We start from the raw sequence: 24,208 nt of genomic DNA on the forward strand, positions 1-24,208 counted from the left end.
GATGGTTGGGGTGGAGGATGACGTAGGAGGGCTGGGCACGTGTGGTCGAGCCGTGTGGTGGCGTACCGCGGTGGCACGGTCGCGTTAGCGGCGACGGGGAGGTGGTAGAGGTTCGGCTAAGGCACGTAGGGCGAAGCGGGGATGGAGGTGAAGGTAGTGGTGCACATGAATTGGCTCGGGGTGGACTGATGGAGAGCTGCCCTCGACCATGTCCAAGCGCAGCCTTAACGGCACGGCGGTGGGGAAGACTCCAAATTGGAGCTTGGCCGTGCACACTTCAAGGTGGGGTGGGATTGGACAGCAAGAGGACTTGATGGCTGAGACACAGACGCGCGGAATTGAAAGGAGATGACCACTTGCTGGTCAATTGCATGGGGCGTGACTCCGACAGCGACATCAGAGAGAGAGATGGTCCGGTAGGTGGCATAGCACGGCCTTGCCTTGGCGGGACGTGCTCGGCGCGATCGGGAAGGCATGCGCGCAGACGCAAAGGACAAGCACGCGCATCCCCGACCGGCCATGACCCGCGTGGCGCAGCGCCATAAATGGCAAGGCGACGACGAGCATGGCCATGTGCGCGCGGCAGTGGTGGCCTCGAAGAGGGCCAGCAGCGGTGTAGAGGTGCAGAGAGAAGCGCGGACGTGACGGTGAGGCGACGGCACCAACAGCGACTACGTCGCGACGCGGGGCGGGTCGGCAGCGCGATGGGACAACCAACGGCGCTGCACGCCCACGCAAGCCGCAACGGCGGCTCCGCGTGGTAGAGGCCAGGGGCAGACGTGGCCGGCCACACGCGGCAGCACATGCACGCGCGAGCGACCACCGCGGTGACGCCATGCGCCCGAAGTATGGTGACCGCGTCCACCCGACCAACCAACCCAAGACATCTCGTGCACGAATTTTAAAGCGTCTATAAAAACTAAACGATTGCTCTTGGACCCGAACCACCTTCACTATGCTCAAGAGGGCAGATCATGCTACCAACTCGAGCTAAAACATGACACCATCTCTTAACTCAATTTCACAAAATGAATTCCTAAACATGATATTGTCTTGCTGTCTATAAACCTAAAGATTTCTCTAAGTCTTGAGTTGAATTTGATTTCAAGTTATATTTCTAGGCTATTGGAAATATTAGTTAGCAATGTTATTTTTCTACAGCAAGTTTTCCATTGTCACCTACAAAGTTTATACTTCAAACTTTATTTAAGTGCCATATATATGCTCTATAGCATTTTCGTTCAATAAAAATTAGTTTTCAACCTTAGTTAATATACATGAATTATGGAATAGTTTCTCATTTAGTATTTTTATTGATCATCTTAAGTTACAAAATAACATAAACATGATAATCATGATATGGTTTAGTAATTCGTTTTGGACATAACACTAAGGGTGTTACAGACTATTTTTTTAGGACATAAGGAGTATGTTATTCGCTCTTTTCTTGTTTTTAGAAAATAGAAACGAAATCTTATCGGTCTATATCCTTGGAAAAGCGACTGATTTTTTTCTCTTCTGAATCCTATGCTTTTTCTATAAAACTAAACTAATTCTTACAAAGTTTGTGAACGAGCTGATAGCTCGATTAGTAGCTCCCGGTAGTGAGAAGCTCTAGATCTGGGGTTTTCTTGACCTGTAACCCAAGTTATGTACTGGTGACGTTGCTTTCTTAAAAGAAGAGGTAATTCTTTTTTTAAAAATGGGACCCTAACTTTTTAAAACAAATTAGAAGGGTTTTTATACTAGCTAAAAACGAAACACAAAATAGAAATGACATTTATTTTCTTTTCAAGAAAATACGTTTGTGTGTGTAAGTATATATCTTACTGGTAAAAAGCTAAATTATGCCTACTAGCTTTGAGGTCCGTCCTTGAGGACATTCTCGCTAGCTTCTGTGGTAGCAAGAACAAAATTAAAAATCGAGGGTTTTAGAAGGGTTTGGTAGGTTCGTTCCCTCGCCTTTCTCCCTTTCTTCCTCTCCAATCCAAACCAAAACACCGCAGAAAAATAAAAAGGCCAAAACAATCCGCGACTTGGAGAACCCTAGAATCAAGCGCGGAACCGCCCTCATCCACCATGCTGCGTGCGGCGGCGGCTGCCGCCGCCATCTTCCCGGCGCGGTTCGCCGCCGCGCCGGCTGTGGCGGCGGCGGAGGAGCTCAGGTCTCCGCTGCTCAGGGTCATTGGGACGCTGAGGGGCGGCCGCGGCTCGGTGCTGCTGGGGAGGAGGGCACGTTTCTGCTCCAACTCCTCCGCGAGCGACTCCGAGGCGGCGGCGGCGGAGGCGAAGGCCGAGGATGCGACCGCTGCGGAGGGGGAGGCGGACAGCAAGGCGTCTTCCGCCATCGTTCCGACCAGCACCAATATCGACGACTGCCTCTCGGTATGTTCGTCTGGATCAGAGTCACTTGCTTTGTTGCTTGCCTCAGCCATTCGTTTTTTTCCCCTTTTTAAGAGACTCAGCCATGCGCTTGGAAATGTGTTGGAAATATGCTATGAGTAGTAGGTTAGTACCAGATTCTGTATTGTGGGTTGAGTCCCGGATTAGCTCAGACACAAATGAACCATTAAATCAGGCGTCAGTAGCGTGCTGGATTCAACACCTTAAAGGTCCGTGCCTCAATATGAGCATGGAGGAACTTTGAATTACAAGTTTATGCTAAAATCTGCAATACAGCATGAATGGATATATATACCAGATTTCCTTTGTTCTGAAGGAAATAGGCTAATTCTTTGCTCCATGTATTTTCTAGTTTGATAGAGCTGTGCGGAGAGATCATTAGAGACAACTAGTACTGAGGGCTCTTATTGAGTCGGCCGATGTGGCAGAGGGGATCGGGAAGGTTTTGCTTGCACAATTACGTGCAAACAGTATTAATGAGGTATGCTGCAAATTGCATAGAAATGCCTCCAATTTAATGCAAACTAAAATGTCTCCAATCTGGTAGGAAAATGCCTCCAATCTGCTAGGAAAAACATACATCTGTTGTGAAATAAACTGCATGCATTTTATTAGGATCCAAGTGTTTATTTTGGGACTGTGATCATATTTTTTTGGTATATATCAGGGGACTATAATTCATTTTTTTCATCTTTAGTGGCTGAAGCCAGGGGCGGATATTGGGCTAGGGCCACTAGGGCCACGGCCCTAGGCGTGGCCCAGAAAACCTCTTATGTCCCTCTTAAATTCTCCTGGCCCAAGCTCGCAGCCCATGGTCGCGCGGCCCAGTTTTGCCCAGCTCGGCCTCGGGCCTGGGGCATCCTGCGTCGCTGTACGCCGGCCCTTTCCCTAGCGCTCAGCTTTCTTCTCGCACGCCGCCTCTCACTAGGCGCTCTGCACTCACTAATGTCCAAACCCCTAGCGCATGACTAGCAGCTGTCCGTCGCGGCGGCACGCAGCCGGCAGCCCCCTCCCGGAGGCCGGAGCGAGGTGAAGCCGTGACGGCACCTAGAGGTTGAGCCGTGGCACTGCAGCCTGTGTCCATAGCATGCACATCTTGCTGTGGCCTGGCGGTCGTCGGACCAGCAAGAGGTGGCGCCCCTCCTCTGAACCAATGTAAACACCCATCCACCCAATCTAGATCAACCCAAATTCCATTGGTGTGTTCATGTATGCATCTGACATAGCAGATGGCACCGTTTGTATATTTTATTAAGATTGGATGAATCAATGCTGTACATTGCAGATCTCTTGATTCATAAAGATGGAAACACATGTATATCCTTCACTACTTTTATATCCAGTTTTTTTTGTTGATTATGCATTTTCTTTGTTGCTTTTCTTATCTATAGAGTATTTAAGCCGGTAAGCCTGTAAAACCGGTGCTGGTGATTCACTCACTTAGATAGTGGCCCTAGGCATCAAAATTCACCAGCTCCGCCACTGGCTGAAGCTATGTTAGTGCCATCATTATAGGAAAAACGGGTTTGGTAGGGTCATTCTTCCAAAGGTTTATGCTGCGTTGCTTTCCCTTTATAACTCTTCTATTCCAGAAACCACTGTCGTTGTCTCTGCTGAATTCATGACTTCATATTAGCTTGATATTGAACTTCAAAGTGACAGTACAAGAATCTGTTAAGTTTACTGCTGATGTCTGTGTTTATATCTTAGTGATGTACTGATGTGATACTGCCAGCCATAACCATTTGTCCTTGTCATGGCCATTGGTCACTCGTTCAAATAGGTTATAGCGTTACCTCTTCCACATCGGCCACTCTTTCCTGGATTTTACATGCCAATCTATGTAAAGGTATGTTGCTCTATTTGGAGTTTCTGAAATGAATTTCACATCTTTTAACGCACAACTTCATCATTTCCCTTCAAAATGATGTGCTATTTTTCGTCTTGTTTGAAAATCCCTCAGGACCAAAAGCTGTTGCAAGTCCTAATAGAAAATCGCAAAAGATCAGCTCCGTATGCTGGTGCCTTTCTTGTGAAAGATGAAGAAGGTACTGACCCTAACATTGTGACTGGTTCAGATTCAGAGAAAAGCATTGATGATCTCAAAGGGAAAGACTTGCTGAAGCGTCTTCATGAAGTTGGGACGCTTGTTCAGGTAATTTGACCATTTTCGAATTACTCCCTTCAAAGATTCTGTTTGCCTAGTCTTTCAAAATGTGCTCTGTAATTAATTTTAGTTATTTCTGTAGATTACAAGCATTCAAGGGGATCAGGTAGTTCTACTTGGTCACCGACGTTTACGGATAACTGAGATGGTGAGATACTTCAGATTGCATGCCATTCAATTGCTGTTTGTACAAGTTGATTTGTTTAATTGTTTCACCAAGATGCCAAAAATTGCAGGTCGAAGAGGATCCACTCACAGTTAAAGTTGACCATCTAAAGGTAGTTATGTTCATGTGTGCTCATAGTTCTATATTTCATACTTTTTTGTGCCATTTGTGGTGAATTACTAGTACTTTGTTTGAACATGATTTCATGATGAATCCAGTGTAGGATTTCTATGTTTTCTTTGCAATGTCTTATTTAAGTTGGCCTTTTCAGGAAAATCCCTACAACAAGGATGATGATGTTATGAAAGCTACCTCATTCGAAGTTATATCAACTTTAAGGGAAGTTTTAAGGACAAGTTCCCTTTGGAAGGATCATGTGCAAACCTACCAACAGGTCTGACTTTTTAACCTTTTTTCATTTTTACACATCTATTTTTTAATCATTTGCTTGAAGCTTGGAATTGTTTCAGCATGGCTTAACTTCCCAAACTTGCTGCACTCGGTGTTTTGTTTTTTGTACACTGTAGAATGGTCTAATATTAGGCAACGTGTGCATAATATAACATTGCTGTTAGTTCCTGGCCTCCTGGGAATGGATCATAGACAGGGTGCTAAAACTACCAGACTGGACACTGGAATCTGACTATTAGAGGTATACCCTTTGTTGCCTGACTGTTCCATATAGCCTACCAATATTGCAAAATTGCCAGTAAAACAAAGCTAGCAACCAGTGTCCATGTAGAGTTTCGACATAAATCCCCTATCATACAAGATACGGCCAATATGTTTGTTTACTTGCCTTGATAGGCATTTCTATTTTTTTTGGATGCCATTGGATTTCGTCTTAGCAACTGTGAATTTTGAAACTGATTTCCTCTGTTTCAGCACATTGGTGACTTTAACTACCAACGGTTAGCAGACTTCGGTGCTGCTATCTCTGGTGCCAACAAGTTGCATTGCCAGGAGGTGCTTGAGGAATTAGATGTAAGAAACTTTGCTTAAACTCCTCTCTTTTCAATTGTTTTCTTGTTGTGTACTTTGCCCACTTCAAAGTCTATACTGCAACACAGTCGAGCAGGATTACCAATTTAATGTTTTCATAAAATTCAGTCGAAGACCTATTATGCATCCGTAGCCAGTAATACCTATTGATTCCTGGATTCTTAGGTTCTTTTTCCAAACTGACCAAAAGAGCCCGATAAGTGCTGCACAAAATTTATTTTGGAGTACGCAGTCACGTTCTGTTCTGACTGCATTCTAGATTTCTTATGTAAACACAATTTTTTTTGTTCTCTGCCTCCGTCCATCATTTTGTTTCTGGAACAGGTATACAGGCGTTTGAAGTTGACTCTTGAGTTAATAAAAAAGGAGATGGAGATTAGTAAGCTACAGGTAATTCATTTTCTTATCCTCGGTCCTGCGAACGGACCTCTAGCTGAGTTGGTTAGGTGGCTCTTGTAACACTCAGGTTCTGGGTTCGACTCCCCGTGAGAGCGAATTTCAGGCTGGGGTTAAAAAATCCCCTCGCCTTGTCCCACACCAAAGCACAGTTCTAAGGCCTGGCCCCGGTTGTGGTCGTTCTCACATGGGCTATGGTGCCACTGTGTATGGGTGGGTCATGGGTTCAGGGGTTTTTTCGACCTGTGAGAAGGTCTTCTTCTTTAATGCAATGCCCGGGGACTGTCTTACCCCCGCAGGTCGAGTTTTCTTATCGTCCAGTCTTAGCCATCATGTTTTGTCTAATCTTCTTGATGTTTAATGTGCTTCTGTTTCAGCAAGCCATAGCAAAAGCAATTGAAGAAAAGATTAGTGGAGATCAGCGCCGTTATTTATTGAATGAGCAACTTAAGGCAATCAAGAAGGTACTTCATTATTTCTGCTGCTCCTACAGGCTACCTATGTTCCTTACATTGCGATAGTCAAATTACTATCCTGTTGTAGAGTCTGTCCATGCTGTTGTCTGTAATGAAAAGCCAGATGCCAATAATAATCCCCGACTCTGTCTATGTCATGTATCCAGGAGCTGGGTTTGGAGACTGATGACAAAACGGCATTGTCTGGTTTGTTCTTGAACTATGATACTTAATGAGCTTTGTATATGCTTTTATCATATAGCTGCGCAATTATCATAGACGATTTCAAGTTGACTTATTGTTTATGTGTTGCAGCAAAATTTAAGGAACGCATAGAATTAAAGAAGGACAAATGTCCTCCTCATGTTTTACAAGTCATTGAAGAAGAGCTTACCAAGCTTCAGCTTTTAGAAGCCAGCTCTAGTGAGTTCAGTGTAACTCGTAATTATTTGGACTGGCTGACAGTATTGCCATGGGGAAATTATAGGTTTGTATTTATCAACCTTTCCCTGAAGAGAAATCTGCCATATGTTTGTGCCTCATTAGTGTTTATCCTTCTGTTGCAGTGATGAAAACTTCGATGTCCACCGTGCTCAGAAAATTCTCGATGAAGACCACTATGGTTTGAGTGACGTGAAAGAGAGAATACTGGAATTCATAGCAGTTGGGAAGTTAAGAGGGACTTCACAAGGTTTGATTCATACTCGACTGATTTATCTGTTGTATTGAGCTTGTAGAATGTTGTACTGTTCAATTTGCATTAATGCATCCTCAACTGTCATCCATGGTTAGAAAAAATGGCGTCGAGTTTTGACAATCCTGTCTCAGTCATCATAACTTTCGTGTACTTAATGTATCCTTCCTAGGCACTACTTGACCTTCCAAACTAATATCTTCCTCCATTACTACTCGGGAGGAGGAAGATATTAGTTTGGAAGGTCAAGTAGTGCCTAGGAAGGATACATTTCGATATTTAGGATCAATGCTACAGAGAGACGGGGATATTGATGAAGATGTTAGCCATAGAATCAAAGCAGGGTGGATGAAGTGGCGCCAAACATCTGGTGTCCTATGTGACAAAAGGGTACCACAGAAGCTAAAAGGCAAGTTTTATAGGACGGCGATTAGACCTGCTATGTTGTATGGTGTAGAATGTTGGCCTACGAAAGGACGACATGTTCAACAGATAAGTGTCGTGGAAATGCGTATGTTGCGATGGATTTGCGGTCATACAAGAAGGGATCGAGCTCGGAACGATGATATACGTGATAGATTAGGGGTAGCACCAATTGAAGAAAAGCTTGTCCAACACTGGTTGAGATGGTTTGGACATGTCCAACGGAGACCTTCAGAGGCACCGGTGCGTAGTGGAATCCTAAACCAGGATAGTAACGTGAAGAGAGGCAGAGGAAGACCAAAGTTGACTTGGGTAGAGGCAATAAAAGGAGACTTGAAAGGATGGAATATATCCAAAGAATTAGCCTTAGATAGGAGTGCTTGGAAAACAGCTATTCACGTGCCTGAGCCTTGATTGCTTCTGCTGGGTTTCAACTCTAGTCTACCCCAACTTGTTTGGGACTTAAAGGCTTTGTTGTTGTTGTTGTTGAGATAGATTGGTTGGATAGGGAGAGAGAGCAGCTCACATGAGCAGTACCATGAACATTAAGACACTGACTTGTCAAGAAACTATCGTCTCTATTTATAGAGGAGACTCGACTTGGCACTCGAGACACCCTATGTAAACATGATCCTTTACTTCCTAACTTTATCAAGATATTTGCCTAAGAAATAGATTTATTACCTCCAAACCTATTAACTCTAGAAGGTCACACCTCCACCTGCGTGCAGCCTGGCTAGGGCCGCCGGCGGCGGTGCCCCCTGGCCACATGGGCAATGGCTGGTCTAGGATGGACCATGTTACGGTCCAGCTGGTCCATGGCCATCTGGTCCGTAACAATAACCTACAGTGCTCACTAAATTTCTTGATTCCTCAATGTCCATCTGTAGTTATTCTACCAATAACTCTGTCCATCTTTTACAACAGGCAAGATCATATGTCTTTCTGGGCCACCAGGAGTTGGAAAAACCAGTATTGGTCGTTCAATTGCACGTGCACTGAACCGCCAGTTCTACAGGTTTTCTGTTGGAGGTTTGGCTGATGTGGCTGAAATCAAGGTACAAAACAGATGTTGCTGATGTCATGTACAGTTGCATGTGGTTGTATAAGTAACTTTTCAACAATCTCAGGGCCATCGACGCACGTATGTTGGTGCAATGCCAGGGAAGATGGTGCAGTGTCTTAAATCAGTTGGGACAGCAAATCCTCTAGTATTGATAGATGAGATTGACAAGGTGCTCAAACAACTGGTTATGGTCCATTTGGTCTTATTTTGCTTGAGATGCTAAATGGCTAATAATAGCCTGCATTATATACTTGCATAATGGCCTGTGATGCACTTTGAGTCTTTGACACAGAATGGACTTTCAACAGTTACTTTCTTCAATGTGACAACTTGTGTGCATGCTTTATTAACACTAACTTTTACTTGTCTGTCTTGCAGCTTGGGAAGGGGCATTCTGGCGATCCAGCTAGTGCATTGTTGGAACTCCTCGATCCTGAGCAGAATGTTAATTTCTTAGATCACTACCTTGATGTTCCTATTGACCTATCCAAGGTTAGTCCTTGCTCCCTCAGGAGTTGCCTGTTTGACTGTCTACGTGTGGTTGGCTTCACAATTTAACCTTTTTTTGCCATGTTTATTCTTTTAAATATAGACAACAAGCTTATTCTTAACAGATTGCTAGTTGTCATCATCATCTCATTGTCTTGCATTCTCACGCATCTTGCTGTTATCATTAGGTACGAGCATTGCTGATTATCGTGCTATCATATCATTCGCATGCAATGCTGCTAAGTGCTAGTGTACTACTTTAGTATTATGTTTTGTTCTATACGATGAGATCCGTAGCAGTAGGATGGTCTTCGGTACACTTCAAGAGTTCAAGTGCATAACTTCCACACAATCCTCTGCCTCTCCAACCTTTTTTTATTCCTGTTGTTTCGAGTGTCTTCAGTCGTGTTTAACTATTTATTTCATGCTATCTGTTTGTAATATTCTTGTCATCTTCTAAAACCTTGTTTATGAAAATTAGGTTCTGTTCGTTTGCACAGCAAACGTAATAGAGATGATACCAAATCCGTTACTGGATAGAATGGAGATTATTGCTATAGCTGGGTATATAACTGATGAAAAGATGCATATTGCTCGGGACTATCTAGAGAAGAATACAAGACAGGCTTGTGGCATAAAGCCTCAACAGGTATCTTGGACACTTCTCTTATAATCTTCCTTTCATTCAATATTATGTGCATGAGAATAAATTATTAAGTATAGAACATTTGTTTTTAAAGCAACCTTGGAATTTCCATAATAAGAAAACAAACAACACAAAGAAAGGGGAAAATTGTTGTAAACTCTACGCTTTTATAATTTCTGTATGCGTAAACCACCTAATCTATACTGACACAGTTTCAGTAGCATGTGAAGTGTCCCAATAGGCCAATACACTTGCTTCTTATTTCCGATTCCACGTTATTATCAATTTTGGACTTAACTGTTCAGCTATCCACATCTACAGGTTGAAGTTACAGATGCTGCTCTTCTTGCTCTCATTGAAAATTACTGCCGAGAAGCTGGAGTGAGGAACCTTCAAAAGCAGATTGAGAAAATTTACCGTAAGGTGTGTAAAATAATTTCTGCATACTGATCTGACCCCTCAGAGAAGGGAAAAAATGTTGGCTGATTGTTGATAATGGTTAAGCAACCTCAAGGCATTGGTATGGTATGAAAGGTTGCTTTTCGTTTTAGAGTCAATGCTTCCATTAATATCTTCTGCTCGCCAATATGATCATGCCATACATCCTTTGCTGGCCGATATGATCATACACTTACTTCTGAAATACCTTACAAACTTTTTACCTCCGCAGATAGCTCTGCAGCTTGTTCGCCAAGGGGTATCGAATGAGCCAGACCAGGAGTCTCTCAGTGTCACTGTAAGTGAGGAATCTAGTAGTGGTGATAGCACCACAGCAAAAGATGAGATTTTGAAGGATCCTGCTGTAGAAGATGCTTCAGTCGCCAATAATGTTACAAATCCTGCCTCTGAGGAAGCTAATGAAGTAAATTTGACAACTGAAGCACCAAAAGAAGACAGCACATCTAAGGTATAGTGTGTCATTCGTTGGTTTTATTATTTTTTTCAAACAAAGTATTCACACTTAATTTTGTACTGCCCCTTGCCTGTTAATGTGCAAAATGGTCCTCTACATTGTATCTGTTCTGCTGATTGACACACTGCTTATCCTTGTGTATGGCAGCCGGGTGTTGTTGGTTGGTCAAATATAATTTTGTAGATACTGGACATCAATGTTCCCTGTCTGTGTCCATTGTGTTGGCCTGAAAACCACTTATGCGATTGCTAGCTCACTCAACAAATGTGCAATATAGACTCAGGAGAGTGGGAAACAAATCAAACAATATTATATTATGATGTTAGTTTCTGATTCCTGTATTCTGTAGGGCAACAAGGACACAGATGGAGCAGCAGAAGATGCAGCAGACAAGGCAATTGAAAAGGTTGTGGTTGATTCATCAAACCTTGGCGATTTTGTTGGGAAACCTGTGTTCCAGGCTGAGCGTATATATGAGCAGACGCCTGTTGGAGTGGTCATGGGTTTAGCTTGGACTGCTATGGGTGGTTCTACTTTGTACATCGAAACAACAAAAGTGGAGGAAGGGGAAGGGAAAGGTGCACTTGTGCTGACGGGACAGCTTGGAGATGTCATGAAAGAGAGTGCTCAGATAGCGCACACAGTTGGCAGAGCTGTATTACTGGAGAAAGAGCCAGATAATCAGTTCTTTGCAAACTGGAAGCTGCACTTGCATGTTCCTGCAGGGTCCACCCCTAAGGATGGCCCTAGTGCTGGATGCACCATGATAACATCTATGCTGTCCTTAGCTATGGGAAAGCCTGTCAAGAAGGACCTTGCAATGACGGGTGAAGTAACATTAACTGGAAGAATCCTACCAATCGGCGGGGTATGTTTTCTTTGTTCCCTACTCAAGCTTGGTTTTACATTTTAAATGTATTTGTTTTTAGACAAGACCAGCCAGCCAATGACTTCTGCATGTGAAACGAGGAAATGTCACTTGACTGAAAAATATGAAGTGGTTTCCTTGTTTCATCTTCGAGCCTCCTGTAATAATGATAGGCTTAGTTTTCAGATGCTAGGTGACATCCTAGCAGATGACAGTGCCTTAATGAGTTAATGTTAACACCCATTTGCTTCAGCATGCCATGGTGATATCAATATGGTTTCATGCATCGGATCACTGGACACTCACTCTTGTTTCTTCTCTATATATCAGGTAAAAGAGAAAACGATTGCGGCAAGGAGAAGTGCGATAAAGACACTCATATTTCCAGCAGCGAATAAAAGGGACTTTGACGAGCTTGCTTCTAATGTGAAGGAAGGCCTCGAAGTTCATTTTGTTGACACATACGGTGAAATATATGATTTAGCTTTCCAGAGTGACGCCGGGACAGAAACAAGCTGAGATGATTTAGCTTTACAGGATTGAGATTTTTTTTCTTTCCAGACCTGGTTACAGGCCAAATACCAAGCAGAGGCAGGCAGACCATTGTAACCGAGATGAGTGGAGTTAATTGACAGTCACGAGAAAAAGAAATCTTTTTTGCTCCCCAGATGAAGAGATTTTTGGCTAAGGTTGTACTAGTGTGCTAGCTCAGCTAGGTTGTATTAGCCTATATATAGGAATAAGAAAATAGAGCTATGTCGTACCACACTTTTTGTTATCCGAAAGCAGCATTGATGCACCATCGGTTATTTATTTATTAGAGTGGTCTCCAAAAGCGGCAGGGATGCACCATTTGTTATTCGTTAAATTTATTTTGGTAGGTGTTAGCCATTCTTCTGGTATTGTACAAACAGTTGGGCAGTACGTAGGGTACTAGTGTGTTTTTTTTAACTCGGTCTGTACATATACGTGAGCGTGAACAGTGTCTTGCGCGTGCGGGGTGCGGCTGTGCAGCCTGGTCAGCAGGAACGAGATCGTCTAACTTCACACGAACCGACTGCAGGTATGCCAAAGTGGCATGGGCTGCACAAATGGCAAGGCCCATCGTAGCCCACACAAGGTCCTGCCGATGCCGAGAGCTTCGTGGATAGGTAAAATCGCCTCCACCGTCTTCCGTAGTTCCACCGGAGGGCCGCATCGACTGCTGCGCCGTCGCCGTCCTCGCCCAGCGGCCATCCTTGCCGTGCGCCGCGTAGTCGCCGTCGCCGTCGCCCGTTCGCCTCCGGTCTCTGATCCGCCGCCGCTGTGAATCCTCCCTCTCCTCGTTGTCTCCGATTTCGATCCGCGCCCGGTTACCGTAGGTAAAAGTCCGACTCCTCCCCTCTTCTCATCGTATCCCAAATTCCCAATCCATCATGTTTGTTGATGTATGTAAACGTGCTGCGGGCACCTGCCATCCATAAATTCACAAGATTATTGCCGGGCCGGGATCAGGAGGTGGGGCGACGCGATGTCCAGTAAGCGGCGAGCCGTAGGCCAGGACGACGAGCCGAGGCCAAGTCTGCGCCACTGCCGCCGCCATCGACACGCCGCCGGCCGCCGTAAGCACCTGTACCTGGTGCTGGATGACTGGAACAATGGCTTCAGTATCCACAAGATTGATCCCGACAGTTTCGATGACGAATCACCTGCCGGTGCCGGGCAGGGGCAGCAGCACCTCCCGGAGCCCCCAGTGCTGCGGCTAGAGTCACCGATCGGCTCCGTACCCCATGACCGTGTGTCCTTCTCCGCGCTAGGCACCAAGATGTTGGTTTTCATGAACCACCGCTGCGCCCTCGTGTATGACACCGAGACGGCGGTGGTGTCCATCGGCCCCCACGCCCCTGCTCGGATGCTGTGCGGCTCCGGCGTCACCGTGCCTGCCGGCGGCATGCTCTACGCACTGTCGCATCGCTTCTTCGACAAGGAGGATCCGAGCTCGTTCCATGTGATGCAGCAGGAGGACGGCGGCTGGTCCTGGAAGACCCTGCCGGAACCACCACCGTCGTTCACCAGCCGTCAGATTGTCGTCTCCCACGCGCTGCACCCTGACGGATGCACCATCTTCATGACCATAGCTGACGGGGGCACTCCAGGCGAACCATTGGGCACCTACTCCTTCAACACCGAGCGTTCGGAGTGGAGGAGCCATGGGGATTGGGCTCTGCCTTTCTTTGGCCAGGGCTACTTCGACAGCGAGCTGGACGCATGGGTCGGCCTTCACTGGGAGGGCTACGTCTGTTCCTGCCAAGTCGCCTCCCGTTCCCGTAGCAGCAACAGCGAATCATCTATGATCCTAATGACCAAGGAGAAGCTAGCCTACGACTACGAGGACTGGGACGACAGGCGCGGTAGCGCCTCTCTCACCTACATTAAAGATATGAAGGCACGCCGAATCGACGGTCTTCTAGGATGTCCACGTATTCTCTTTTTATTTGGTGCGTTAGATAGAGATTCCACGGCTCAGATGAAGTAACCGGCCAGGTGAGGCAGTGGCGGGTGACATGCATGGCCGGTGCCTAACGCGTACATTCATGCTGCTGGGGCCGTCCTCGCTTTGCATGCATCACTTGTCGACTTGTGTGCACCCTGGCCCCATCTCGTCCTCATTTCCGGTTCTCATCCCATCCCCGTCCCCCTCCCCATCTCCATTTCTGAGCCGCCTGCGCGGGCCGCAGAGCTCGGTGTGAAACAAGTCGGATAGCCGAACATTTAATGCCTGCGCCGACCATGTACGATCGGCCACCGACCATGCACCGACCGGCATGGCTCCCATACCGTCTCCATCTCCGGTTCTCATCCCATCCCCATTTCCATTTCTCACTCACACAGGCACCCGACCCCGTCGCCACCAACCCTAGCCGGACGAGCTCCATCTCGCCGCTGGCACCGGCCTCCTCCTCCTCTGCTCCTCCCTTCTTTCCCCTGCAACCCTAGCCCCGACGAGCTCCACGGCACTGTCAGCGCCGCAGCCGTCGGTCGTCTCTCCGGTGTCGGCGGCCACCCCTCCCCCCGCCCGCTTCCCCCTCCCCTACCCCTCCATCTCCCGACGGCGCGACCACTATACCCCGCGACGGCGCGGCCGCGTCCGTCCCGTCGGATCGCGCCGCGTCGCGGCCGGCGTGGAGGCGCTCAAGGAATCCATCCGGGGCCTCGACGTGGCCGTGGTTCGGCCACGCGGAACATTACCACCTCGCTGCGCGGACGAATCGTGTCGTGTCCTCTTCCTCCCCCCCGGTGGCTACGGGTCCAGCTGCGGCAGCTGCGCGGACCGGTGGCCCTTGCTGGCGGCAACAGCGCTTGGGTCACGACCGGCCTCTGCTGCAAGCGCTTCCCTCATCTTCATCTCTGCCCAAGCTGGGTACTCCCACCTTGCCGCTGTCTTCGAGTAGATCGACGCCGTCCAAGTTCGCGTCCCCTTCTTCTCAGTCTGGATCTGGGGTTCAGTCTCGATGGGGTTGTTGCGGCCTTCTCGATTTGGTTAGGTTTTGACTGACATCTCTGTGTTTCCTTTTCTTGAGGCCCTGCAACTTGCCGGGAACGCCGCCGAGGATCCACATGGTCGTCACTGATAAAGGTCAGCACAGGAAAGCATGGTTGATAATTATATTTTCAGAGTCCTGAAATTTTTATTCGATGCCCCTGAATCCGTTACTGACAAGATTTTCTCTAATACAACGACAATCTCTGAATACCTCATCTCTGAAGACCTTCCAGATGTATGATTCAGTGCCAGCCTGCTAAGTATTTTCTCGCTGTTCCTTTTGACAGGTTAGTGGACTATTCATTTTCTCCTACTTTACTACTACAGGTTGATATTTCTGTTGTCGGTCTCACCAGCTTCAGTGGACCCGATGTCCCCTTTGATGTGGATGTCTTTGACTCTAGTGTACATTACATCAAGTTAATGAAGTAAGTAGCTTGTTCTTTCGTGTTTTCTTTCATTGAAGTGAGAATATCTGTGCTTTATATCATTACATGTTACCTGGATCATGTTGTGTAACAAGGGAATCTAATGATTTAGTTACCGCCATCATTTCCGGACAATTTTTGACTTTGAAGCAATAAAAAAGCTGCTGGCTTCCCAAAAGTTTACATTCTGGTATTCATCTATGACTGCAACCATGTCACCATTGACGTAATAATATTACTGTAACACATCTGAAATCTTGTTGTGCTCTTTTAGTTATGATGCGCTCCATGGTGTTGCTGGAGCTTATGCCAGACACATCTTTGTGGAAGAGCTTGGTGCTGATGAAAGCTCGCTGTTGAATTGTGTCCCGAAAGTAATGAGCTCTTCTATTGTCACAAATTTCTACTTAAAATGTGGCTTGGTATTAATTCATCACTTATGTTTTTGCAGGAGGACTTTGGAGGTGGTCATCCGGATCCTAGCCTCACCTATGCAAAAGAGTTGGTTGAACGGATGGATCTTGGAAAGTCATCCTCAAATGTGGAGCCCCCTGAATTTGGCGCTGCAGCTGATGGAGATGCTGATCGCAACATGATTCTGGGTAAAAGGTATGATATGTTCGAATATCTCGCTATGTAGAAAATTTGTTTTGGATTCTAGAAAAGCACAAGGAATTCATGGTACTCCCCCTTTGCCTTGTTATAGATTCTTTGTGGCACCATCGAACTCTGTTGCCATTATCACGGCCAATGTTGTCCAATCAATTCCTTACTTTGCTTCTGGCCTCAAGGGAGTTGCCAGGTGAAAAGCTCTCCTCCATACTGTGCTGCTAATATAACATCTAGATATATTGTCGCTGTAAAAACTCTCACTGTAGGCTCAAAGCGGTAAACTTCACTGTAGCCTGCAGTAAAAATGCATGTTTCTCTCTACATTTTGTGCACCATCTGTTTTAAGTCTGGCAGTGTTCTGCTCAATAAATCTGCTTAACATATCAGCGACAATACCATCTGGAACACAGTTTCTGCTAACGCCAACTTTTTCATCCCCCAGCCGTCTGACCTTAGATGCATTTAAAATTTCTCTATGCACTGATACGCTGCTTATGATAATCCATTGTTGTAGTTGCAGGAGCATGCCAATATCTGCTGCCTTTGATGTTGTTGCAAAGAATTTGAATCTCAAGTTCTTTGAGGTAAAGTGTTGAGACCTTGGTTTGCAAGATTTTTGAATGCTAGATAAATCTAACATAAACAACCATGTTTCAGGTGCCTACTGGGCGGAAGTTTTTTGGGAATTTGATGGATGCTGGAATGTGCTCAATCTGTGGTGAAGAAAGCTTTGGCACTGGTAATATTTGGCTTCTGGCTATCATTTATATACATGCGAATCACAGTAGTAAACATGCTAGCACCTCTTGTATCGTCATGTTAGATGGGTAAATTGTGTTAACATGAATGGGGCAAATCACTTGTTGTGTTCTGATAGTGAGCTCTCTCGCTCTTTTATTGAGTCGGTCATGAATCCAACCCATAGTAAGGTCAAGGACTTGTTGGTATTTGGTATAGACATTATTGAGATGTTTATATGTACTACTTTGGCCAGGGTCTGACCACATTCGTGAGAAGGATGGCATCTGGGCTGTGCTTGCATGGCTTTCTATTATTGCTTTCAAGAATAAGGACGACCTTGGAGGAGATAAGCTTGTCAGTGTTGAAGATATTGTCCGTCAGCACTGGGCCACATATGGTTGCCATTATTACACACGCTATGACTATGAGGTACTAACTTTTTTTTTGACATTCGCCTTGCATATATGTACCACCTGTTTCAGATATCATTCTAAATGCACAAGTTTGTTTGTGAAGAATGTTGGCGCGGGGGCTGCTAAGGAGCTTATGGCAAACCTAGGAAGCATGCAGTCATCACTTTCTGATGTCAACAAGTAAGTGGAACTTTTTAAAGTGTAAAGGAATCAGTGCCTCCAAAAAATTATGGTCGTACTCCCGTATATACATATATCAACTTAAGCAATCTTGAACATTTTAGTGCCATATCTAAATTATCTCTGTCAGGCTGATCAAGGAGATCCAGTCTGATGTTTCTGAAGTAGTTGTAGCTGACGAGTTTGAGTACAAGGATCCTGTTGATGGCTCTGTGTCCAAGCACCAGGGCATCCAATACCTCTTCGGAGATGGTTCACGGCTGGTATGTAGACCTGTGTTGTTTTAGATATCCTCTATTTTATGTCTTGAACCAAAACAAAGGGAGTGGTGTGAAAACCTTGTTCCAGTCAACAATACATTTCCTTTTTTGCAATATTATCAGTCGGTACATGATAAGTCTGAGCTGGATTCATCCTTGGTCAGATGGATATATTTGAGATCTCTGTCTATATCATACTGGTGAGCTAACATGGATTTTCGGCATTCTAGGTGTTCCGCCTCTCTGGAACTGGTTCTGTTGGTGCCACCATCCGTGTCTACATCGAGCAGTACGAGAAGGGTTCCTCCAAGACCGGCAGGGATTCACAGGATGCCCTTGCTCCGTTGGTAAGATACTATCCTGTCCTTTCGGTTCACAGAGCTGAATATACATTGGGTTTCTGTGAAACTGCATTTTCTAATTTTGTGTTTCATCTCAAGGTTGTTGCGCTCAAGCTCTCCAAGATGCAAGAGTACACTGGCCGCTCTGCCCCGACCGTTATCACATAAAAATTTTGAAGAGTGTCTTAGAATGAGTTGAGGCGGTTACACAAACTCTCATTCCGGCCTCTTGTTCCATAGTTTTTCTTTCATGTTGCATCTCACCGATGAATAAAATGTATGTATCAGACTGTCTCGTTTTTTTGCCCATACTGCAGAGTAAGCCGCTGGCACAGCATGCAGTAATAATCTTGTTACAGTGTTGTAATTGGGAGCATGTTCCTTCTAATCTTGTTCTCCTTTGAAAAGCTTCTTCTAATCTTGTTAGAAGTGTTTCTGGTTTGTTCGAGCATTTGCGTATCATTTTTTCCTTTCTGAAGAGAACAAAAAAATTTTACTCAACTGTATAACCTGTCACTAATGTTTTGATGTCTGTTTGGTGAGGCTTGGTTATCAACCGTCCGAGAATTAACCATTCCTGTGTGATCTGGTTGTAGACCCTGTCTTCTTAAGTTCCTTGTAATTGCGAATAACGAGTGCCATTATGGCAGGGGATCGTGGTTGTGGGTTGGGATATATTTGCATCGGTGTTGGTCTTGTTTGATGTGATCAGCACAGCGGTGTTGGTTCAGCTCCATGATTTACAGGCCCGAGTGACCGGTGGTTCTGAACTTCTGATACATGTTCTGTTCTTGTGATAGATGGCCCTCTGAACTCCATCCACCGAATTTTTGATGTTTTGGGATTGGAAACGAGTTGATGTTTTGAAAGTGGAAATGAATCGAGTTCTTTTGAATGTTAATGAGAGCGGTGGCATAAACCATCTGTGCAAGTACGCCAAGATAAGCCGATTGAAGGAAACAATTAGAAACCTAGAAATTTCGACACGCATCAGCGATCACAAGCACACGACAAGCTAGGGAACTCGTTTTTCTTTTAAAATGAAAAAAATGATTTAGAATGACTTTGACTTCGTCTCGGCTCATTCAACTCGGTTTGAAGTTGATAATTCAGGAGACTATTTATAAAAGTATGCTAATTTTGAAGAAAGCTCAAAAGAAGTGTTCTTGATTCGTTATCCAACACTAGAACCAGCATACCGCAGCTATTATTATGGGCATCTCAAGTTTCTTATAGCGTCAGCCTCGTTTGCCATCTACGTAGCCCGCCTCTCACACAGAGGTAGGTCAGTCCCTGCCGGAGAATCAAGGAGCCGTGGCGCCCTTGCCGCTGCCGTTGGAGTGCCTGGGCTCCCACATGATGGTTGTCTCCGCGATCAGCGAGGTCACCACGTACGGGTCCATGTTGCACGCTGGCCTCCTGTCCTCCAAGTAGCTTGAGGCAAACCAAGAAACCTCACAGGGTTCAGTTCAGCCGCAAGAACCAACCGAAGCAGCAGAAGGCCGCACTGGAAAGAAAGAAATCGGTTCCACTGCCTCTCACTTAGTTGTACTCTCTCTCTACTTGAAACACTTCAAATCTCTTACAACAAGTACATCACCCGCGACGAAGCGCAAGTACATCACCCGCAACGAAGCGCGAGAAGCAGTGGCTGGGGTTGGTGGACACATTTAATGTCTCTCCTCCTTACCATCAGATAAAAATGATTCACCGTCCAAGCTGTACTATTGTAATAGTACCTAAGTAATATGAACTCATAGGGACGTTGTGGTAGTTTCTAAGTAATATGCAGGACCATGCAGGACCATTTAAACTGCTACGATTTAGGACACATGCATGGCCATGTTACTCCCAGGATGGTCGGTGGTTGGGGTTGATCGCCATTACTACATCTACCATAATGGCTTTGTGCTTAGCATCGCTTGCGGTTACGCCTACCATGACCCAAGTCTCCCCATGGTTTTTTTTGCCCTCTTGTCGGAACCTTGCCTTGCAGCCGTATTAGTCCTTAATGGCCGGTACACTATACTTCGTAGAGGTGAACACACGAACGTGTGCATCAATGGAACTATATACTTATATGTATGCAATGATGAGGCCCAGTAAGTGCCAGCACGCTGGCACAAAGAACAAAATCTTGTAGATTCTACTACATACCTAGGTGGTTAGTTGAGGTGTAGCCACGTAGTACGTGCATTATTGTGCCGTATTGTTAGTAGACACGCCATCCTTAGGTGCCACACATGTCGTTGTGTGCATGGCCTATGCGTGCTTGTTACAGAATTAGGTTCGCACTGTACCTTCGTGGTCCGCATTCACACTGAGTAACGTCAGTAGTGACCCACGTCCCCTCATACCCCTTTTCTGCACTCTTGTCGGGCCCTTGCCCTGCAATCGTACTACTCAGTAATGGCACCACACGTCACTCGCCTCGAACGCGTGAAATTTGGTCAATTTGTTCGTAGTGATCCCACGTAAGAACCCTGGTGAACCGCGCCAAGACCACAGACCGCTCTGCCTTTATAAGCAGAGCCTGGCTTAGCTGGTAGCACTCTTTTTTGAGTTCTTGTCGGAACCTTGGCTTACAGCCGTATTAGTCATTAATGGCCTCAGACATCGCTCACCTCAAACACGTAGGACGTGCATTAATGCATGGCCTGTTTGTGCATTGTTATCCCATATTACTAGCAGCTACGCCATCCATAGGTGTCACGCGTGCCGTAGTCTGCATGGCCTACTTGTGCTTGTTACATAGTTAGGTCTACACTGTGGCCTTGTGCTCCGCGCTCGCCCATGAACCACGTCAATAGTAACCCATGTCTCCTTGTACCCCTTTTCTGCACTCTTGTCGGACCCTTGCCCTACAGTCGTACTACTCAGTAATGGCACCACACGTCACTCGCCTCGAACGGGCGAAATCTGGTCGATTCGTTCGTAGTGATCCCACGCAAGAACCCTAGTGAACCACGCCAGGACCACAGACCGCTCGGCCTTTATAAGCAAAGCCTGCCTTGGCCATTGGTACCACCACTCGTCGCACTTTAGCTCGCTTAGGTTTTCTCTTTGAGCAAGCTTTTTACTCGGGCCTTCTTTGTAGCCACGACCAGAAATGGCAGGAACCTGGGTTAGTAGTTACTGCCTAAACGTTGAGGCCTTTCCTAGAATCCTGCATGCCACCCTGCAAAAGCTCGGAGTCAAATATCGTCCCGAGTATGAGGGCCGTGAGTATCAGAAACATGGCATCGATCGGTGTGAGGTTACCATTTACATTAGGAAGAGTGAAGAGTTCCCCGACATCACCGAAGCCTGGAGTGTGACCGCAACCGGATTTAGCTTCACCGACACCTACCAGGTTGTGGCCCGCAAAGCTTTGTGGTATCTTTGCCAGCTCTATGAAGAGCCCGTTGCCCGTACCCCCATGAGGTTCTTTCCACCCTTGGATAGGAATCGGCGGCCATGGATGGCTCGCATGGAGGCTTTGCAAGGGCGTGATGCCCAAGAAGATAGTCCTACCATGGTACACTTGACCACGTACATGCTTGCTCTGGATGAGCAGTATGACCGGCAAGCCTTGGAGCTGAGGGTGTGCCTCCGGCGCGTCGAAGAAGCCGAGATCTTCACTCGGATGCTCTAGGTGCAGCTCGCCAAAGCGCATGCCAGTGCTGCAGCTGCTGAGAGCCGGGAGACTGCAATGTCAGAAGCTCTGAAGGAGGCCGAAGATCGGCATGTTCATCAACTGGGTGAGGCCTATTTGTTCACTAGGGCCAAGCGGAGGGCGCTGGTTGATGAAATGCGGGATGCCCCGATCTTGGAGGGGATCCCTATCCACCCAACTGAAACAAGGAGAACCGGTGATGTAGAACCGCCAGCGCCTCCACCTTCGGAAGTGTTAGAAGCAGAACCCTTAGTTCCTCTCACTCAGCCATTAGCGCGAGAAGTTGCAGATCCATATCCAGGACAGTAAAAGAATCCACCGAGCACAGGAATCAAGCTGCGTGGTTTCAAGGTGGATTAGTTGCCTTGGGATGCTCCTCTTGTCGTTGTTGTCATCCGTAGTTATTGGATGCGTGTTGTAGATTCACCTAAGAAGAATGAATCCTAATTCACTTTTTGTAAACCCTCCCGTTAGGGGAAGTATTTGTGTTTTAGTTTTCCTATTTTCGCCTATAATGTAATGTTATCCAATGTTGTACTTCAAATCTAAGTACGTTAGTTGCTTGAACCCAACTCCATCAAATACTTCTTTCCACTAGAATAGGCACCATGTAATGACAACCAACCTGACCAGCCTTAAGTACTAATACGATGAGAAAACATATTAGCAATATGAGGTTTCCTATACCAAGCAAATCACCCGCAGCGAAGCGCGGGCAGCAATGGCTAGTGAACATGATGGGGGGCACAAGCAAGTTTTGCACTGTACAGACCATGATGCCAGATGGAGTCGACGACGAGGACCGGGACTACTGCTCGGCTCGCCAGCTCCGTTTCACCATGTTTGGCCTCAAGTATGATCGCAGTGGAGAGCTACGCGTCACGAATCGCCGCTCCACGCGCTCCTTCCTATTGTCTAGGCATAGATATAACTTATTTGTTCCATTTGCATTATGGATTTAGTAGTAGCTTCTGCTTGCATTGCATTGGTCTGTATTTGGTTGGAGCATGTATTCTGCATAGTACGATTGAGGGTAGCAGCTGGTGTTCTTGATTGATAATTATTATTATATTATATATATATATATTGAATTCGATCTTGTCCTATCTTTAAGCTGGTTGATTGTGCAGACGTGCCATTGGATGGGCTTAGATGGTTAGAACGTACTCTCTCCCACCAAAAATAAGTGAGGCTATGGTATCTGTGACTAGATTTACCAACATTTACTTCTTCAAATAAATATATTATAAAAATAGATTCAATGATATATCAAATGATACTTTATGTATATTGCTCATCCTAACACAAATATATTTTCTAGGTACACACAAATTCTAATTGTAAGGGACCGTGACATCTAAGAGGGGGAAGGGGGTGAATTAGGTAACTTAAAACTCTAAATCTAAACTATAGCCTCTTTTTCTATTTTTAACAAAACCTATGCAAAAGATAAACTATCTAAATGTGCAACTACGATTTTGCTAGTGTGTTGCTATCTAAATGTGCAACTACGTCATGGTGCAGCTTACCTGGGGAGAGCCGCTCTCCCCGGAATACCTCATCCGGAGCGCCCCGATAGTGCTCCCGTTCGGTCTCCGCAACGCCGCAGAGACCATTGGCCACCTCGTGGCACAACACATGATTACATGCCCCGCGAACGACGAGTTTGTGGGGGTGATCGAACACGTCGTAGAGTCTTTTCATGACCTCCTCGTAGAGGAGCCGGAGTCGCCCTCTGGCTCTGACTCCAGCAGGGGAGCCATCACCCCTCTCGTGAATGCTTCATGATAGGTACCCCTGAGGGACACATCGAAAGCATCCACCAGGAGAAGGCTACCCCGACGAACGACCTCAACGATGAGGTCAAGGGGGATGAAGGAGCCCCACCCCGCCTGCGGGTGGAGCAGCTGAAGGCCCGACACCTATAGCTTGAGGAAGCACGACTCTAGCTCGAGCAAGAACGCACGAAGCTCGATCGTGAGATTGAGCGCCACGGAGACGGAGGGCGCACACGCGCCATGGCCCGTGACATGAACCGGAGGATCGTCGAGGACGATCAAGCGCTCCCGCACTTCGTCTGGGCAAACCAGAACATCACTGCTGTGGTAGCCTTGCTCAGGGGGCTTCCGGGGCCTGTGACGCCCAAGGATCGATGGGCCCACCATGAGATTCGCACGCTGCTTGAGCGTGTGGCTGCGCAGCAGGCCAAGAGCTCGCTATCTCGGCGACGCGAGCTCGACGCCAGCCAGCACACGTCCTCAGTGCGACCCGACAAGGACGCATCAGTCCACCAGGCGCCGCACAGCGGTAGGCCATGCATCACGGTTCCGATGCATGAGCGTCTCGGCTGCAACCGTGACGCGCGCG

General features: G+C 46.4%; 2 protein-coding genes across 8 annotated transcripts; both read left to right on the forward strand.

Annotated features, from left to right (window-relative positions):
* Nucleotides 1-1,916: 1,916 nt before the first annotated feature.
* LOC136547529 (lon protease homolog, mitochondrial-like) lies at nucleotides 1,917-12,543 on the forward strand. The gene is made up of 20 exons (XM_066539475.1): nucleotides 1,917-2,385; nucleotides 4,187-4,252; nucleotides 4,367-4,558; nucleotides 4,653-4,718; nucleotides 4,807-4,848; nucleotides 5,008-5,130; nucleotides 5,622-5,720; nucleotides 6,063-6,128; nucleotides 6,512-6,598; nucleotides 6,757-6,796; nucleotides 6,905-7,076; nucleotides 7,156-7,280; nucleotides 8,634-8,764; nucleotides 8,837-8,941; nucleotides 9,151-9,264; nucleotides 9,743-9,910; nucleotides 10,229-10,330; nucleotides 10,578-10,814; nucleotides 11,170-11,688; nucleotides 12,019-12,543. The coding sequence occupies exons 1-20, from the start codon at nucleotides 2,080-2,082 to the stop codon at nucleotides 12,205-12,207; spliced, it is 2,949 nt and encodes a 982-aa protein (XP_066395572.1). The 5' UTR covers nucleotides 1,917-2,079; the 3' UTR covers nucleotides 12,208-12,543.
* A 192-nt stretch (nucleotides 12,544-12,735) lies between these two features.
* Nucleotides 12,736-18,593, forward strand: LOC136542828 (phosphoglucomutase, cytoplasmic 2-like). 7 transcript variants are annotated; one of them, XM_066535446.1, is made up of 15 exons: nucleotides 12,736-13,049; nucleotides 15,249-15,304; nucleotides 15,436-15,446; nucleotides 15,539-15,639; nucleotides 15,752-15,829; nucleotides 15,914-16,013; nucleotides 16,091-16,248; nucleotides 16,346-16,441; nucleotides 16,772-16,835; nucleotides 16,909-16,990; nucleotides 17,246-17,421; nucleotides 17,509-17,585; nucleotides 17,716-17,848; nucleotides 18,076-18,192; nucleotides 18,286-18,593. In XM_066535446.1, exons 2-15 carry the CDS (start codon nucleotides 15,286-15,288, stop codon nucleotides 18,352-18,354), a joined length of 1,281 nt encoding a protein of 426 aa, XP_066391543.1. In that variant the 5' UTR covers nucleotides 12,736-13,049; nucleotides 15,249-15,285; the 3' UTR covers nucleotides 18,355-18,593. The 7 variants fall into 7 exon arrangements, with proteins under 7 accessions (XP_066391543.1, XP_066391547.1, XP_066391545.1 ...); XM_066535448.1 differs by having other exon boundaries at nucleotides 12,739-13,049; nucleotides 15,436-15,498; nucleotides 15,568-15,639; nucleotides 16,766-16,835; XM_066535449.1 differs by having other exon boundaries at nucleotides 12,740-13,049; nucleotides 15,436-15,498; nucleotides 15,616-15,639; nucleotides 16,766-16,835.
* The last annotated feature ends 5,615 nt before the right edge of the window (nucleotides 18,594-24,208 follow it).

The sequence above is a fragment of the Miscanthus floridulus genome, chromosome 3 (assembly GCF_019320115.1).
Source record: "Miscanthus floridulus cultivar M001 chromosome 3, ASM1932011v1, whole genome shotgun sequence".
Lineage (NCBI taxonomy): Eukaryota > Viridiplantae > Streptophyta > Magnoliopsida > Poales > Poaceae > Miscanthus > Miscanthus floridulus.

Excerpts from the sequence above, each read along its gene's own strand:
- LOC136547529 (XM_066539475.1), top strand. The coding sequence starts at position 2,080 with ATGCTGCGTGCGGCGGCGGCTGCCGCCGCCATCTTCCCGGCGCGGTTC. Across the intron at positions 4,719-4,806 it reads GTTTACGGATAACTGAGATG|GTCGAAGAGGATCCACTCAC; the intron begins GTGAGATACTTC and ends CAAAAATTGCAG. Across the intron at positions 10,815-11,169 it reads AAGAAGACAGCACATCTAAG|GGCAACAAGGACACAGATGG; the intron begins GTATAGTGTGTC and ends TGTATTCTGTAG.
- LOC136542828 (XM_066535445.1), top strand. Across the intron at positions 16,442-16,765 it reads GGCCTCAAGGGAGTTGCCAG|TTGCAGGAGCATGCCAATAT; the intron begins GTGAAAAGCTCT and ends CCATTGTTGTAG. Across the intron at positions 16,991-17,245 it reads TGAAGAAAGCTTTGGCACTG|GGTCTGACCACATTCGTGAG; the intron begins GTAATATTTGGC and ends TACTTTGGCCAG.